The 17,386-nt window shown below is 37.6% G+C and overlaps 2 protein-coding genes across 3 annotated transcripts; both read left to right on the forward strand.

Moving 5' to 3' along the window:
* Nucleotides 1–2,780: 2,780 nt before the first annotated feature.
* On the forward strand, nt 2,781–15,296 carry sncb (synuclein, beta). 2 transcript variants are annotated; one of them, XM_004073396.4, is made up of 6 exons: nt 2,781–2,940; nt 3,823–3,956; nt 7,482–7,511; nt 7,605–7,690; nt 11,834–11,920; nt 14,452–15,296. In XM_004073396.4, exons 2-6 carry the CDS (start codon nt 3,836–3,838, stop codon nt 14,479–14,481), a joined length of 354 nt encoding a protein of 117 aa, XP_004073444.1. In that variant the 5' UTR covers nt 2,781–2,940; nt 3,823–3,835; the 3' UTR covers nt 14,482–15,296. The 2 variants fall into 2 exon arrangements, with proteins under 2 accessions (XP_004073444.1, XP_011478656.1); XM_011480354.3 differs by having other exon boundaries at nt 2,791–2,940; nt 3,826–3,956.
* Nucleotides 15,297–15,521: 225 nt separating this feature from the next.
* Nucleotides 15,522–16,844, forward strand: adirf (adipogenesis regulatory factor). The gene is made up of 3 exons (XM_020706701.3): nt 15,522–15,705; nt 15,878–15,940; nt 16,482–16,844. The coding sequence occupies exons 1-3, from the start codon at nt 15,627–15,629 to the stop codon at nt 16,589–16,591; spliced, it is 252 nt and encodes an 83-aa protein (XP_020562360.2). The 5' UTR covers nt 15,522–15,626; the 3' UTR covers nt 16,592–16,844.
* Nucleotides 16,845–17,386: the final 542 nt, after the last annotated feature.

Consider the following 17,386-nt stretch of genomic DNA (forward strand, 5'->3'; position numbering starts at 1 on the left):
CTAGATTTATTTTAACAAGGTAATGGAGGCTAACTGTTATTAGAATGAGACACACCCTAAGGCTGCTGGATGAATAGAAATAAATAAATCCATCAGGAGTTATTTACATGTTCCAATGTGTAAATAAGATCAGTACTGAGGGGCAGATGACAAGGAGTGCAAATAAATCATGAAGGACAGTAAAGCACTGAGGATGCTCTAACTGTCTGCTGAAATGAAAGCTGTAAGACTGAACGGCACCACCAAGAGAAACTAAAATATCAGTTAGATGGATAGAGAAAGATTAAGGAGGACTGCTGATGTACCAAACAGAACCAAGTTAGTTTTTTCCAACCTCTTTAATGTACATTTTACCTCCTGTTTATTGTGCTTTTGTTCAGTTTACCTACTTTTTTTCTGATGTGACGTTAAACTCTGCAGATTCACTTGTTTTTGTTTGTTTGTTTGTTTTTTCCATCTGTGAATCATTAAAGTAATGAAAATTTATGAATGCTTAAATGTATGAAAATCGTGTCCCTACCTTCTTCTGACCAGAAAGGTCCTACTGGTCCCAAAAATGAAATGCAAGCTTGGGGGAGGCCGTTTGTTTGCTGTGTTGGCTCCAATGCTCAGGAATAAACTGCCACCAGCTATTAGAGAGCCTACCCTCTTGGAGGATTTTAAAGCTAATCTGTTACTCCACTACCGTGCCTAAATATATGCTTAGCTGACTTTAGTATGTATTTAATTCTTGTTTAACCCTTGTGCTATCTTAGATGACCCCACCCTTACATTGACGTGTTCTGCCTACCATGACAAAGGTGGATAAAGGTGAAGAGGATTTCATGAAATCCATGGACACCAGTGAAGATCACAAATCATTGAAGAAAAAAGGTTCAGCGCACTGTCCAGTGGGTCTAGATGACCCAACGTTAAAGTGCCTAGGATAGCACAAGGGTTAATTGTTTTTTATCTTTGCTTTTTATGTTTCATCATTGTATTATTGTTGATTTTACATAGTGTACAGCATGTTGGGAATCCTTGGATGGAACTGGAAGATGCTCTATGAATGAATGAATGAATGTTTTTCAGTCTTGTATTATAAAGGAAATTATGTTATGCCTAAAATGGGTTTCCATCGGTTTTTATTTTAAGTGACTTTATATGTGTTCTCCGATGGACTGGTGAACCATCCAGGGTGTGCCCCACCTTCGCCCTGCAGTGATCCAGCATCCCTGTGGCTCTGAAAGGGATTAGGTGTGTTTAGAAGATAGATGGATGGATGATCCATCAATCCATCTTTATTGTCATTATCATGCGTACAATGAAATTAAAAGTGCTTTCTGGTCAGTGCAGCATTCATCCATTTAAAAAATGTAAGCAACTTACTACTAAAATAATGAATAATACATAAAACTAAAAAAGTGCAGAGACATCTCCTATGTTGCAATATCATTTAAACAGAGACTTACTTTTTTGAAAGTAAAGGTCCAACATTAAAGACAGTGTTGGGCTTTACAGCCATTTTGTCATTTTTTAGCCACATTTCTAACAGAAAACAATGTCTCGTGTGATTGTGTGCACTAATGCATTTAATATTTAGATTTTACATTAAATTACTTAAATAATGTTGTGATTTGCATCCTCTATTCAGTAACTTAAAATTACTGACAGTTTGGCTGTCATCTTTAGAGGGTGGGAGGGCAATATCTCATTCCTTTCTTTTTGTTTGTTTGACTTGTCTTATCTGAGGTTCCAGCTTTTGTGTTTTAGTTTGGGTTCCTTATGTTTGATTGAACTTGGTAAATAAATATTTTCTTGATTTTTTTTCTGGGTGTTGTGCTCCCCACTCTGCAGCAACTATATGAGCTAATCATGACAGACATGGCGTACCCACATAAGGCCACCAGAGGGCAGCCATCACTTACAGTCAGTTAAATGACAAGCCCTGAGAGAAAACCAGGAGAAGAACGCATCCATTTCTGTTAACAGATGTAAGAGGCGACCACTGGATCAAGTGTTACACAAATGTTTTCTAGTTTTGTTAAAACGTGATGGTGAAAAGCATTTGTGTTCAACACATATCCAGGATCCCAGGTTTTAAAGCAGTGTGCCATTAAAAGCTCAAGACTACACAGAGGCGAATTTCAGTACCATGGACAGCGCTCGACAAACCGGAAAACGACACAAAACATACAGTTATTCATGGAACTGGTCATTATAATTACATGATTTTATTGCTTTTTTTATTTCCTATTTATGTGTTTATTGTTCCGTTTCGAAGGACATGATCTTCTAACATATTTCTAGAGGGGCTTGGATACAGCCTGCCCACAGTTTTCTGGGATTTCCTCTCTTTGGGGGGTGGGAGTTGGGGGCTGAGGCTAGATTTCGTAATTCCTGGCCCACAGCAAAGACGGTTGCGTCACTGCGTGTTCTACGTCAGACGAAGGGGGAAGAGGAAGATATTCAAACCCTGAATCCTTTAATTCTGCGACGTGATTTTACCGTCGTTTCACGAATTTATTTTAATAAATACTTATTATTGATGAATTAATAAAATATGTACATTTATTTTCAATATTAGATGTTTAAAAAGTCCATCCCTCATGCCTCCTGTGCCACTTATTTGTTTATATTTGGCCCTGGTGTTGTAACCGCTGCCCTGATTATTCCCATGTGCAGAACTCTAAACTGATTCTCCTTGCCTGAAAATATGGGCCGATCAATAGTTTCGATGGTGGAGGGACTGGAGGAGAGGAACAAGGAGGAATGGACGGTGGGTAAGGGAGGGGTACCGTGATGTTCTCCACCGCACTGAAAAGGGGCCGTCCCTGTTAGCAGATCACTGCCCGTGGAAGGCCCACCTACAGTGATCCTCTGAAGATATCTAACACGATAGTGGAACTCGAGCGCGCCACCTAATCATAAGGGAACAACTTAAAGACTATTTGTTAATAGGTAAGGATGATTTTTTTATGTCTTGCGCTTCTTAAATGGATTTTTACGCACGTAGAGGTCACCACTATAGGAACATGCCTCCGCGTCGTCGTATTGGGTGCACAATGCTTGCCACAACTTGCGGTTTGAACACGATTCTGTTTGTAGTTGTAATGTGTCGTGCAATACCCGTCGGTGTGACAAAGAAACTCAGATGGACACGTCTTGTGCATTTGCGATTCTGGATGTTGCAGACCTGACTGACACACAGCATCCCAGATGGGACGGGATGGATTGTGTATTTCAGCGACTGGAACATCCGTGATTCTGCAGCTTTGATCCGTTTCAGTGGAGCGCCACGCTTTGCACGTACAGTAATTCGATATTTAATGCGGGAAGGCTGCTGAAATCACACTGTAACCTACATCCCATGTCCCTTCCCCCAGCATCGTAGGGTGATCCCAGAAATAGATGCCACAAAATGATGTAAAATGCTGTCCAAATCCTTAAAATAGAATAAAATTCAACTAAAATAAGTCCTTTTGCATTTCATTGACACTGAGAGTTGCATTACTGACATAAAATTATTAATGAGCACCCCCACATTAGGCATTTCATTGAAGCCTTCATGCCTTTGAATATTTTATGCATTGAGGACGTAAATGCATGAGTGAGCAGACTTTTTTTTTTTTTTACTACAGCCTGATGGCTGAATTGCAGCAGTCACGATCTACCACAGGAGGCGGTGCTGACCTCCCCCACCTCAGCATTTGCTTTAAAACAAGAATTGTTATAACTTTTCTTTTAATTGGATAGCTACATATGTATTCCACAGATTGTAATTATTGTACTAATAAAAAAAAAACAGCAGTGATGGTCACTGACAGCTCCGTGTCTCCACAGTAGCTCGGCCAAGATGGATGTGTTTATGAAGGGTTTGTCCAAAGCAAAAGAAGGGATGGCTGTGGCTGCAGAAAAGACCAAGGAGGGAGTTGCAGTTGCTGCCGAAAAGACAAAAGAGGGAGTTATGTTTGTAGGTGAGTTTCACTCGAATCGTCACGCGGGGCCACTGAGACTGAAAATGTCCCTTGACAAATGCAGGAGCAGCAGCAAGCTAAGGGAGGGAATGTGATTCAAGTCATACAGCATACATTCTAACACAAATGTTTCAATCACTCACTTCTTCTGACTTAATCCAAGATGAAAAACTCAATGAACAGACAGTGATGCAGTTTAAAGAACTTCTACTTTAAATTCCATAGTTTTTATTTTATCACATTAGACCTCATTTTTTTAATTAGAAAAGCCGGGGATGATGAATCACAGATGATCTAAAATTCTAATTTTAATAAGAAGTGCAGTAAATTACATTTTTTTCCCTCAAATGAAGAACAGAGACCAGATCTCTTCTTTAAAAAATCAGCAGTAGTCAGGCTGATTTGAACTTACAAGATCAGGCAGAAGGAATCTGAACCCGTGAACTCATGGTTTAGTTGAATGTTTTAAATCGTGGTGCAGAGGAGCAGCGGGTCAGCGGGAGCAGCTAATGTCACATGTTTGAGCACATGCTGGAGACCATTACCTCTGTCCTTTTCAGGGGAATGGAAAACCTTCCAGCAAATTAATCTACGTTCACATGTAGCTGAAATCAAATCTGATCAAATTATCATAATCTAATTTATATAATGTTGTTAACACTTGCTTTGTGGAGGTGGAAAGATGTCTTAGTAAAAGCAACAGCAAGTGGCTGGCAGAAGATAAAGAAAATTACATTTAAATATTCGTGCTTTTTTACAGAATCCAGCTTTTCTGATATTTAAGTAACTAGGTATTAATCATGTAATTAGATATGGAAATTAAGAAAATATACATTAGGTTTAAGATAACCTGTTTATGTTCAAGGAATAATTGATGTGACCCATATCAATAAAGGTTTATTCTAAGAAGAATCTACAGCAGTTGATCTTTATAGGTATTGTTTGCTTGTTTTTTTAATAAGTTAAGTCACTCTATGGATCTAAAGTACCGTCTACAACACGTTTTAAAAATAAATGATCAATCAGCTCTTTAAGGCCATGTCACATAGCCACTATGTTCATTTTGCACACATTGCATGGATGAAAATTGATCATACGTGAATATACGTGGAAAAAGTGAGAAAAATTTACATGAAATTTTCCCAGATGTTTTCATGAATGAACAATGTTAAAACCACAGAAGAAGTACGAATAAACCAAAGAACACTTAAGTAGAACATGAACCATGCATGATTATTGTGCTGTTTATATGTAATTTATTAGTGATTCATGCGTCAATTACGTAGTTTAACCCAAGATGTGTGCTGTATATGCTATACAAAAGCTATACATTTGATTTGATTTGATTTATTGATTTATTTCAAGCATTGCAGTCAAAACAATAAAGAATGTTCATAGTTTTTTCAAAGCCATTACAAAAATGATGAAATGCATAGATTAAAAAAAAAAACAGAAAATAAAACAAAAAAGACATTTTAATCACATTTGTTTAATTAAAAATAGTGATCATTAACTAAAGTCAAGTAGACCTTGATTTATTGCTTGAAAATGAGTGGGAAGAACCAAGTTTATTTAACCCCACCCCTACTTAGTTGATTCATTTTATAGTTTTACAATGGTGGTACATGCATGAAAAGTCTGTCAGACATACATGGACAAACGTGGAACGGTCGTGGAAAGCCACAAACTTGCAAAAATCATGCACAACTGTGTAAGATTTACAAAATAATTGCATACAAATGATGTAAAATACATATAAACTAAGACCAGAAATTTTGAACAGCTCAAAACGGGAGTCATGTAAAGACCCGCCAAAACCCTCAACAGACATCTGCGCACATTGACGAATGACGAACGCAAGAAAAACACTTATGAATTAGGTATATCACGCATGTATCATGAAAGACAGTCATTTCATACATGGAAAATGCATAAAATGTACGAAGTGGCTGTGTTACACTGTGTGATATCCACTCTGATAAGCACCATGACAATTATTGATGTTGTTGATGAGAAACTGGTATAACAGTTTCATATGCTGTTCTTTGCTAGCTCCAGTCAAATATGAGCTTTTACAGTAGATAGAATCTCATAACCCAACAGTGTCCTCGTCTTTCATCAGGACTCACAAACATGTCATGCTGTTGTCAAAACAGGATGGTTTCTATCTTATCCACATTACATGAGAATGCAAAGAATGTTTCTCTCATCTCTTTCACTGACTGTTGAGCACAGTGGTGTCCTAGAAAGCTGCATATGTTACGCTTGAAGGCTCTTCTTGGAGGAGGGGAAACAGTGATTTGATAGGTTTGTGACCCACCTTTTGACAGCTGCTGTTTGGAGACCTCCCACCTAGCAGAGCAACACTTTCATTGAAGTTATTTTATGCATTCATGACACTCTAATCACATCAACCACTACTGTACAGCTTGTATACAACTAAAATTAACCAACGTTATAGATAAATAAAACGATAATCAGCGTTTGCATTGGAAATCTAACTAAACGTGTTTATTATCATTATTATAATCATTGGCATTATTATTGTTATTATTTTTGTGGTTATCTTGCTTGATGTCTCATGTCAAAAAAGAAAGGAATTATAAGATTTTCTTTTTGTGAAAGAAAATTTAAATTCAGTGTTATCAAATCTGTTATTTTAACTCATAACCCTAAAAGGAAAAGGACCATGTGGACCATGAAACCCATTTCTGATGTTTTTCGATTCTGATGTTTTGGGTTCTAACGGGTTGAAGCAAAAACCAAAAGATATGTTATATTTTACTTTTTGCATGGTGTTGTTTGGTAAATTCCATGACTCAAATGTCTGTAAAGGATTCTTTATTCAATTACAAAGGTGATATTTCACAGTTAAATTTCCCAAAATGATCCAAATAACAATACAGTTCTTCATCTATGCTTGGGTCGATGCCTGATCTGTTTTGAGGTGCGTCTTTTAAAGAAGCAGCTGTATACTCATTTGTTACTTTGCTTCTCCTTGGTTGACATTTAAAGACCCTAATGGGACAAATAGGACATGACTGTGCTGCTCACCAGAGAGGATGACCTGGCCTGCACGATTAGCAGCACCAGGATCACAGTAGATTCACCAAATGCTTAACGGAGAACAGGTCGTAATGGATGATATCTGCCAAAGGGTAAAGACTTGACCAACAGTTTTAGCTCATATGACGGCAGAGAGAAGGCCAGGGAGCTTAATTTATGATGCCTCAGGCAATTAGTGGATAATATATATAAATGATTCTACTTTACCTTTATTAAAACTAATTGGCTGGTAGTGACTCTTCAGACATGAAAAAATGTTAATTAAATTTCACAGCCATCAGATGAGTTATTGAAAGGAGAAGCATGTAAGTCTGAAGCAACATTCATTGTAGTTTTCTGAACTGAAGACAGATTCAGAGTGCTCAAACCTTGGTGCTGCTCACTCAAAAAAACTATTTTAAAAGAATGAAAAATACCCCAGATGTTCTCTTATTATATTTTTATTCCTTTTGAATTTAGGTAACAAGGCAAAAGACAGCGTGGGGACAGGTATGGAGATGTTTTGTTGTTTTTTTAAACAAAAACGCTCGGTTTGGGTTTTACAGCATTTTTGTTGATGTAAAGGTTTGTTTGTGTCTGCAGTGGCTGAGAAGACCACTGGAGCTGTCGGCAACATTGTCGCTGCCACTGGCCTGGGGAAGAAGGATGACTTTCCTACTGACATGAATGTAAGTAATGACCATGACTGCAGTGATGGTGGTGGATCAGAGGACAATCTCAGCATATAATCTCTTAAATTAGCTAAAACTGCCGCCTTGCCTCGAAGCTAAAGGCCGTAGCTGCATTGCATCCTGTGATGGATTACTCAGAGCTGTTATTGATAAGCTGTGTTATAACCTGTTTTTGGTTAGATCAATTAAAGCAACAAATCAAACATTTGTCTTGTCGCTAGTATGGACAGCAGATTACACGCTACGGTAGGACTGCAAAGAAAGCATTGAGGTAATTACAGTCACCAGCAAGCAAAACACGGCCTTTTTCTCTCTGCATCCTCTCCGATCACCAGAAACATAAAAGATATTTACACACCTGCTTTAGAATTATTCGTAGGAAAAATAAACTTGCAGCTTTAACAAAGTAGTTAAAACCTTTACAGTATTTTTGGGGGGGCCTTTTTTTGAGCTAGGGTTTTGAGAAAGTGTTGTAGATTAATTGCAACTAGTACTGGTTCATGGCTCAGACTTTTATTGTATATAACATGGCGACGAAACAAAATGTACACATGGAAAATGTAGACAAATATCTTTAAGGTTTGTAACATCTTGATGCAATCGGCAATAAAGCAATAGTGAACTGGTTGGAGATATACACAAGTAAAGGAAATATAAATGTCCATTTTGTCTCTATAGGCACAAACGGCCTGAACTTTGTATCTAAACTAAAAGAGAGTCGGTTCATGAAGATTCAAATAGCTGCTAGTCGACCTGCATTTATTCTATATTCAGCTTCAGACCAAGCTCTCCCCACGGCTCCTCTGTGACCTAAATGATCAGGTTGCATGATCAGGTTTCCACAACACAAAACTTTCCAATCAGTCCACCCATTCACTCCATACCCACTCCCATGACCTCAGTAACACCAAATCTGTCCCTGCTTTCACTACTCAATAGTTACGCATGCACAAGCAGATTATATATAAGTGTTTTTGTCTTTGTAAATTGAAGATGCTCTGTCGGTGGTCTGACTGTTTTGTTGCTCTCTGACTGGCTATGATCCTTATCTCCTAAACCAGGGGTCTGCCACCTTTAAGACAAAAAGAGCTATTTGGGTTACTCACCAAATCTCATAGAGAGCTGCTAAAACCCACTTTACAATTCTTTTAATTTTTCTTCTTTTTTTATGCATGCGGGTAAATGCAATTATATACTTTAGGGATCTTTATCTCTGAACAACAGCTAGACACTGTTGAGAATATATATAGAGAAACATATGTAGAGAATATATGTTTAATGTAACCATCTTTTTCCTCCCCAAATTGTTAGCATTTTACCTTATAGCCAAAAAGCAACAATGGTGGGATTAAAGAGTCGCATGTGGCTCGGGAGCCTAAGCTTGCAGACCCCTGTCCTAAACATTCACGAATTAGAGAGGGTGCTTTTTAATCATAGAAGCACACAAGAAATGCATTTTCTATGTTAAGTATCTTGACAGATGCATGGTGTTGTCATTGCATTTTAGGTGGATTATTTGCCTTATTAGCCTAAGGTCTTTAGCTTGTTTCATTCTCAATCGCCAAAAAACAACTATCAGCTAAAAACACCAACATTTTTGAAGAACCAGGAATAGTTCATGAAGAAAGGAAAGAGTGCTAAAATCATAAACAAATTCTGACAGGTTTGTTGTGGCATCTCCACCCTTCCACAGCTGGTTTAAACATTATGTTTTTGGCAAAAAAAAAAAAGTGCAAAGTTCTGCTGACACAGTAATGCTTTATCAAAGCAGATAAGAAGTGCTAGCTTAGTGGTCAACACTGGTTGACACAATTTTTGAAAACCTAATTTGGTTTTGTAAGATGTGATAATACAAGCCTGAACAGTGTAGCCGAGCCTGTTCAGTCATTTCAAAATGTTTACTGATTCCTGTTCACTTCAATGAGTAAACCTGTTAAAGTTACTGCTGAAAGCTGCCAGCCGGCCTTCTCAAAGCCTTTTCAAAGGGGGACATGTTTTTCCTTTCAGACTAACATGGTTTTGGTCAGAGAAATGTGGTGTCTTTTTGGTGAAATTAGCAAAATTTGGCAGAGCTACAGCTGTAGTGCTTTTGACCGACAGTTTTTGCAACTTCTCATCATGTCATGTTTCCAGAAAAATACAATAATCCCTTTTTTTCCGGGCCAAAATCAAATTTTTCAGGTTGGAATCCATCTTTTTTACAATGTAACAACCTATCCTGTTTTAACAAAACTGTTTGAAATTAGGTTTTGAAGCTAAATCCAGCAGATAGCTGTGGAACAGTGCAGAGGTCTGCACACATGATTACGACACGAATCAAGGGTCTAATTACTTTTCACGTGACAGAATATAAAATACTTAAAACTTGTTTTATGGCTTGTGATTTAAATTTAACTTGAGCCTTTTGCCCAACAGAATACCACGTGAATTGTTTTAATGGGCTGATGCATCCTGTGGAAATGTAAAGAAGTGTTTAGTTCTGTACACAAAGTGGTCATATTGACCGGCCTAATTACAGATAATAGCAAAATAAATCCTAATACAAAAAAATAGTAATAATAGATCAGTTACTGTCCCTTTAACCCGATTTCCATTTTTACAGTAAAATGAAAAACACACAATACGCCAAACAATATTGTGATTGGGATCATTTTTGTTATGAATCTCATTGTTTTATTTACGCTCGACATTTGTTGCTCACAAAAATAAAGTGTGTTTTCCAACTACTTTTAGCTTTTTCTCCCATTTATTTTCATGATATTTGGACAGAATTTGCCCCGTGGGAATTCCTACATTATTTGTACATAGAATAAATACAGTAATTTAATACATTTATATCTTAAATCATCATATTGTCTAACATGGTTCAGACGCACTCTTGGACAATAATCCATATAATTAGGTGGTGGTATCCCTTGAGACAGCCTCAAAGGCCGTGATAATCTTGTTGTTGGGGCAAACTGAACACAGAAGCACAAAAGATTAGTCTGTTCTACTGTGACCTAACTGACGTGATTAGTGTTGGCTTTAAGAATAAACAACTGATGACCCACTAGCTTATTTTTCAGTGTCTGTAGTAATAGGTGCAGCAAAGATAGAGAGTAGTTTACATCAGAAAGCTGACTGTTGTCTGACCCACTCCAATGAAAACTGTTTTTTTGGTGTTTTTAACATGTTCTTGTAGCATTTTTGCCATGATGGAGGACATATGTAAAGAAAATTAAGATTAAAACTGCATTTCTGAATATTTCTTTAATCAAATTATTGTGAATCAGGGGCAGATGAAAATATGCAGTTTGAAAAAGATTGTATTTGTTACGTGAAAGCTACCCATTTTAGACAACTAGATCCACGTATGTCTTAATTTTCCTTGTTCAAGTTGGCATCTGGTTCGTATATTTATACGTTTGAATAGCTCCAATATTTCTCGCCATTTTTATTGCACCAATAATGCTAGGTTAGGGTTGTGAGGGGCTGTAAGCAAGCAGGAAAATGTGTAAACAGATAGCTCAGTTATGGCTGATGGGAAAGGGGGTGGGCTTGCTCTGCGCCAACTCTCCCCCCTGTAACTCAGAGGCAAATTTCTGACAAAGCACTGCGGGTCTGGAGAAACTATGTCCTAGAAAACTAAACAGGTCTTTTTTTATTCGGGCCAAAAATTGCATAATCATAATGCTGGAAATGCTTGGAAAATAGACCAAAAGATTGTAGTGGGTCTTTAAGTTTATGTTAATATTTTTTTCCTTCTCGTGCCTTTTCCCTTTTTTAGGGATGAGCAAAAATATTTATTGATGTTGCCCAAATGTACATAAATCCAGATTTCCACCAATTACATTTTATTTCATAAAATATATAATATTTACCCAGTTTCATTTGTCACTTTGATTTCACTGTAGAAGATTTACAACTTTAGCTAATAACAGGATTTTTTTAGCAGTGAAAGTCTGCTGACAGCTGAATCACTCAATCAATGTATTGCACTTCAAACTGCAATATTCATTTATTAATGTGGATCAGCTTAAATGTTTGGACCCAAACCATTTCCTTGATCGTTTCTATTTTTTTTTCTGTTTGTATCTGTCTTTCCTGAAAATACGGATCTTTATTAATGCTCCTGTCTTCTTCTCACCTTCAATCCAGCCTGAAGAGTATGGGCAGGAAGCCATGGAGGGCCACGGAGAGGGGATGCTGGAGCCAGAAGGGGAGACATATGATGAGACCCAGCAGGTAATTAGCCAGCAGGACACAAGTCCATACGTGTCTTACTGCTCCCTGAAGGATCAAGTATCGCAGTGCTTTCACATAACAAGGATACCCCGGTGGATGTTTTTTTTACTTGTTTTGTAAAAACTCTATAGGAACGAACCTCAGACTAAGTTTTGACACATTAACTTCAATAGATAGAAACACAAAAATATTCAGAGCTTCTGCTTTGTTACTCGTTTTGGGTATATTGCATTATAATAGCACTCCACACTTGACCTTTACTTATATCCCACACAAACCCTTCAGTTGGTGGATGGAGTACAGTGGCAAAAGCAACACCCACCAACGCAAATTGTAGAGTATTCACAATTTTATGTGTATGAATGCAGGGTTTCAGTCAGCCACATAGGCTATGGGTATTTTTGGAATCTGTCAGCACTGAGACAAACTGCAGGACCAGCTGCATTCATATTTGAAAAGAATACTCGTGTATACAGATATTTAAGCCATCAACAATGAGGCATGGTTATGCACTATAGCTTTTATTTTTACAAAAATGAAAAATAAACAAATTAGTGCTTAAATGAAAGATCTAAAATGCTCTTTACATTTAGTTTTTTATGCATATTTTGTCTATTTTCTGTCCTTTTCTTGGCATGTAAATGAGATTTTGGTGTGGCACTGGCCTGTATCATTCTCTTATCAATCTCCTCCGTCTCTATCTCTTTCTCCATCCCCCTGTTCTGTTGCATCTCTTCCCCTCCCCCATCCTCCTCTTCACCACGATGTGCCTGCTCTGTCTGAATGGGTGTGGCGATGACGCTCTGTTCCACCGTGCATTGTGGGTAATGTCAGGGTCTCCCTGCATTGCTGTAAATATGGAGGCTCAGAAACTGCGGAGGAAAGCAAGCATTTGTGAATAATTAGTTTTATGTTCATTAGCTTGTGTGGTTGGTTAATGTATTAATTACAAAAAACACCATAAGTGGCTGTATATGTTCATTTGTTTATGTTTAAATTGTGCTCAAGGTTCAGATACTTTGAGTATCCATGCTTCTCCTCCTTGAATTTTTTGGACTTGCACTGCCCTCTGCTGGTTAAATAGAGGCCGACGCTGATTCAGCATAGGTCAGCGGGACATTCTTCAGCAAGGAGCTGTCACATGGAATGCGGTGTTATATGTTATTACAAACTGAAATTAAGTTGAGTTATTCCAGAATAGGAGGACATTTTACAAGACCACATCAATTTCACATCAAATGATCCACATACAAAATATAAAATCATGTAGTTTCTGACTAAATTTACTTGTCTTAAGACCAAATCTACAAACACTTAGAGAAAAGAGTAATTGAAAATAGTTTCCATTTTAAATCATATTAAATCCTTATAAAACAGTTTGAACTACATTTTTATACCCGCTATACCCCTTTTGGAGTCACAGGGTTGGCATTGTCTAACCTGGCTACTGTTGGGCCAAGGTGGGGTCCATCCTTGGCTGGTTGCCAGTCTGTCAAAGGGCCACAATCACTCCCACAAACCAATAAACCTATGAAGCATGCTTTTTGTATTGTGGGAGGAAGTCAGAGAAAAAACCCACACATTGATGGGTAAAACATCCAATTCTACACAGAAATGTCCCAACTGGGATTTTAACCAGGGCCTTCTCACTGTGAGCCCTAACCACTGTTCCACTGTTCCTCTGTGCAGTCCTAAAATAACATTTCAAATGTGTTTTTTTGGTATTATTTGTTATAGCTGTGTCTCTTGTAACTGGGAACATTTGTTTAAATTAACAAAATACTCCAACTAATAATATTTATCCATGGATAAATATAATTCAATAATAATTCAATATAATTCACCTGGATTGAATGTCTCACTCTAACCCATCCGACCCAGTTACCCATATAATCAGAATATGACAGTCATAATGTTTTTATGTATGTAACCCTTGTGCTATCCTAGGCACTCTAACGTTGGGAGTTGGGTCATCTAGACCCACTAGACAGTGCACTGAACCTTTTTTCTACAATGATCTGTGATCTTCACTGTTGTCCATGGATTACATGAAATCTTTCCACCTTTATCCACCTTTGTCATGGTAGGGAGAAAACGTCAATGTAAGGCTGGGGTCATCTAAGATAGCACAAAGGTTAAATAATTAGGCAAATCCTCTTGGTCATCTGTAACAGCTACCTAAACAACTAGCTTCTACTCCTGAGAGAATGTTACCATTAGTACGCATTTGCAACCCCGTTACCTGCAAAAAAAAGGTAACAGGGTTGCACTAAATTTGGTAATCATCAAATGATCTGTAACGTGAGCTAATCAAGCCTTATTTTATTACCATATATTGATGAATATTTAGCAGACAATCAGGAAAGTGAAGGTTTACTTCTTAACTAATATTGAAGCTCAAATGTCCTCCATTACTGGAATGACCCTTGTGATTGCATTAGAATTCAATTTTTTATGCTAAATCTGTTTTTGCACATTTTCCCCTGTCTGTCTAATAAATCACACATTTTTTTTCTCACTGTTTGTTTCAGGAAAGTCAGGATTATGAGCCAGAGGCATAAACTCATCAGTCTGAGTCATCCTCCAACCAGCAGCACAATAAGATTTCTAATAATAATATAGGACAAAGGCTGAAGCTATAACAATTATATATATCCCTGTTGCAAAAAAAAAAAACAACAACAAAAAGTCAAGCATTCCCACTGAAAAATGTTCTTCCTTCAAGACAAATCTTTTAATATTATTATTATATATTGTAAAATGTCATGTTATTCACGTAACGTGTTGGGTGTAGGTATTTATTGAGATGTAGGATCCGTCCTCTCGGTCTCATTTCTTTGATTCCCTCCCAATGAAATGAGACCAGAGCCAGGGCCTGTGACTTTGTACTTGTGTGTATCTGTATTAAGAAATGTGCAATAGATGTTTATCATCTTCCAATGTCAAGGTGGAAAGAAAAAAATTATAACTATGTGGCCGGTTGCAAGCAGATACAAATACAGTAATATCCTTTTAAGTGTCAACAATACCCGTGTGTTTTTTTTTCTTTCTTTTTTGCACTTTCTTCAGAGATTTGTTTTTAAAGTAAGAATTTTTTACATCGTATCTTTATAGTTGCTCGTGAAATCATTCCAGTATATTATCTGTTAGGGATTGACAGATTATACACGTTTGTGTGCGTGTGTGTGTGTGTGTGTGGGTGTGTGTTTGTGTGTACTGAAGATTTTAACAAGTTAAAGTTGATATATTGTGTCTTGGAATCATAATGGTTGTCATATCAATGTGTGCTTTAAACTGCAGGACTTGTCATTAAAAAGATTTAAGTGTTAAGCCAAACATGCAAATCTTCTGTAAATACAATAAATTTAAAAAGAAATTATTGTTTTTGATGGCCTTCTTTTATCTGCTTTTTTTTGGAGGGGTGTCTAAAGGGCTGCCTTTTATACCATCCTGAAATGTTTATGTACAATTCTGTCTGTGGGGGTTAACTGTGAAATTTGCTGAGCAAGCTGTGGCTCTTGGCGGGATGTTGCCATACTTAGAATTCCAGTCTGATCGGGTCTCTTTGGGCAGGCTTTGTTTGGGTTAATCCTGCTGGAACGTGCAGCCTAGGTGGTGTCGGACTCAAACGGCGGGTATTAAACAGCCGCTCCCCTCACAGTCAGGACGGGGATGCGTGGAAGCTGCAGGTGCAAAGACGGGAGCCATGGCATCGTTCAAGAAGTCCTTTGAGAGCCTGAAAGGGTCGAGTCACTCAGCGGCAAAAGGAATCACAGAAACCACAGGTACTATGCAGAACTATAGGATCTAAAAAAAAAGTTATTATATCGACACTAACATGTCAGTATAATGACATAAACACGTCTGCTTACTGTTATAGTTCTGTTGGCGAGTTGGTCTTAAAAAACAGCTTTTTTTCTGGATCCTTTCCTTTTCTGCTCTGTGGTGTGTATTTAGTGCAAGCAGCTCAAGATGCTGTGCAGCAGGTGGCAGAATCCTCAAAAGAAACAGTTAACACAGGTAAATCTAATTTATTTTTGTTCTGAATGTTGAAACACATGAACTTAAAAATCAAAGCTTTGTGTCCAATGAAAAGCTCTACAAGGCAAAAACAACCCCCACAGAAATAAGGTTAAAATTATTTAAAAAAATGTTCTGTTTCAGGAAAAGAAATCTAGTTACTAAGACATATTTTCTCAAAGTAAGATTATTTTGCTTTTGAAAAACTTTCATAATAAGGTTATTTTTCTTGCAAGACACAAAATAAGAAAAACTCACTAAAACTAGGATAATTTTTTTCAAAAGATTCAGATTATCAGAGATTGGTTTGAAACTGATGGTTTACAGTCCTGTACCAATTATTTTAACACTACTTTCTGAGTTAATTGAACTCAAATTGAACTTAATCTCAAATCTAAAACAAGATTATTATTTTTTAAACTGGAGTATCGCACCAGATGCTCAAGTTTCCAATATCTTAAATCTGAGTGCGTCTTTTAAACCACTTTGTCAATTGGTTTAACTTTTCCAATCTTTCTGTTGCTTCATTCCAACTCTAAAGCTGCGCAAGATGTCAGCAGGCAGAGCCAGGCTGCCATCGGTAAAGCTGCGGACAAAGCCAGCGACACCATCAGGGTCTTTGGACAACAAATGGAAAGCCGAAAGGAATGAGCAGCTCTGACTGAAATGTTTTGTCTCAGCATCCAAAAAAAAAGAATTGCGCTTTTGTTAAACAAACTGCAAAAAAGATATATAAATATATCAAACCTAAATGCTGTGAATGTACCCACACAGCAACCATTCCAGTAGAAAAGTTACATAAGTATATTCTCTTTGCTCTAAATCTGCATTTGTGTTACTTGCTTTTTGGCAGGTTTCTTCACATGTGGTTATTTTTGGGAAATAAATAAAAAAATACCTCCAATTTCTCTCTCAGGTTCATCAAATGTGTTACTCTGCCACATACAGCAGAGATAACACTGAGTAACTGTAGAAGCCCAGTATCTGTGACACATCCCATATTTGCAAAGTGAAGAGCACTCATCAACTTAACACGGTCGTTATTACAAACACATTGCTGAGGAGATGACCTTTGGCGGGCCGATGGTTCCTGCTAAAAGTGTGATGTGAGCCGTCTGCCCTGGTTCTCTACAGCCCACCTCCCTCACTGACAAGATGCGGTTGCTAGGCAACAGCTCTTATTGGTAGCTTAGGATTGGTCGAGGCCTTTGCATTGGATGGCGAATCTGTTTCTGGCAGTACACAGTGTTCTGGTCAGGTTAAGCACACCAGTAAAAACCAATACCAGTGAAGATTTTCCAAAACCAAAGAAGTATAAACATCTTGCATTTCCCACAGCGGTTTTTATCAAAAATCACAGAAGGGAACGTGTGTCAGAAAGCAAAGAGGATGGGTGGAGGAAGGAGCGTGAAACCTTTCGCTTCACAAGTGCCTGCTTGTGTGGGA

This window comes from Oryzias latipes, chromosome 10, assembly GCF_053564925.1.
Source record: "Oryzias latipes strain Hd-rR chromosome 10, Olatipes_Hd-rR_3.1".
In the NCBI taxonomy this organism is placed as follows: Eukaryota; Metazoa; Chordata; class Actinopteri; order Beloniformes; family Adrianichthyidae; genus Oryzias; species Oryzias latipes.

Excerpts from the sequence above, each read along its gene's own strand:
- sncb (XM_004073396.4), top strand. The coding sequence starts at position 3,836 with ATGGATGTGTTTATGAAGGGTTTGTCCAAAGCAAAAGAAGGGATGGCT. Across the intron at positions 3,957-7,481 it reads AGAGGGAGTTATGTTTGTAG|GTAACAAGGCAAAAGACAGC; the intron begins GTGAGTTTCACT and ends TTTTGAATTTAG. Across the intron at positions 7,512-7,604 it reads AAAAGACAGCGTGGGGACAG|TGGCTGAGAAGACCACTGGA; the intron begins GTATGGAGATGT and ends TTGTGTCTGCAG.
- adirf (XM_020706701.3), top strand. The coding sequence starts at position 15,627 with ATGGCATCGTTCAAGAAGTCCTTTGAGAGCCTGAAAGGGTCGAGTCAC. Across the intron at positions 15,706-15,877 it reads AGGAATCACAGAAACCACAG|TGCAAGCAGCTCAAGATGCT; the intron begins GTACTATGCAGA and ends GTGTGTATTTAG. Across the intron at positions 15,941-16,481 it reads AAAAGAAACAGTTAACACAG|CTGCGCAAGATGTCAGCAGG; the intron begins GTAAATCTAATT and ends CCAACTCTAAAG.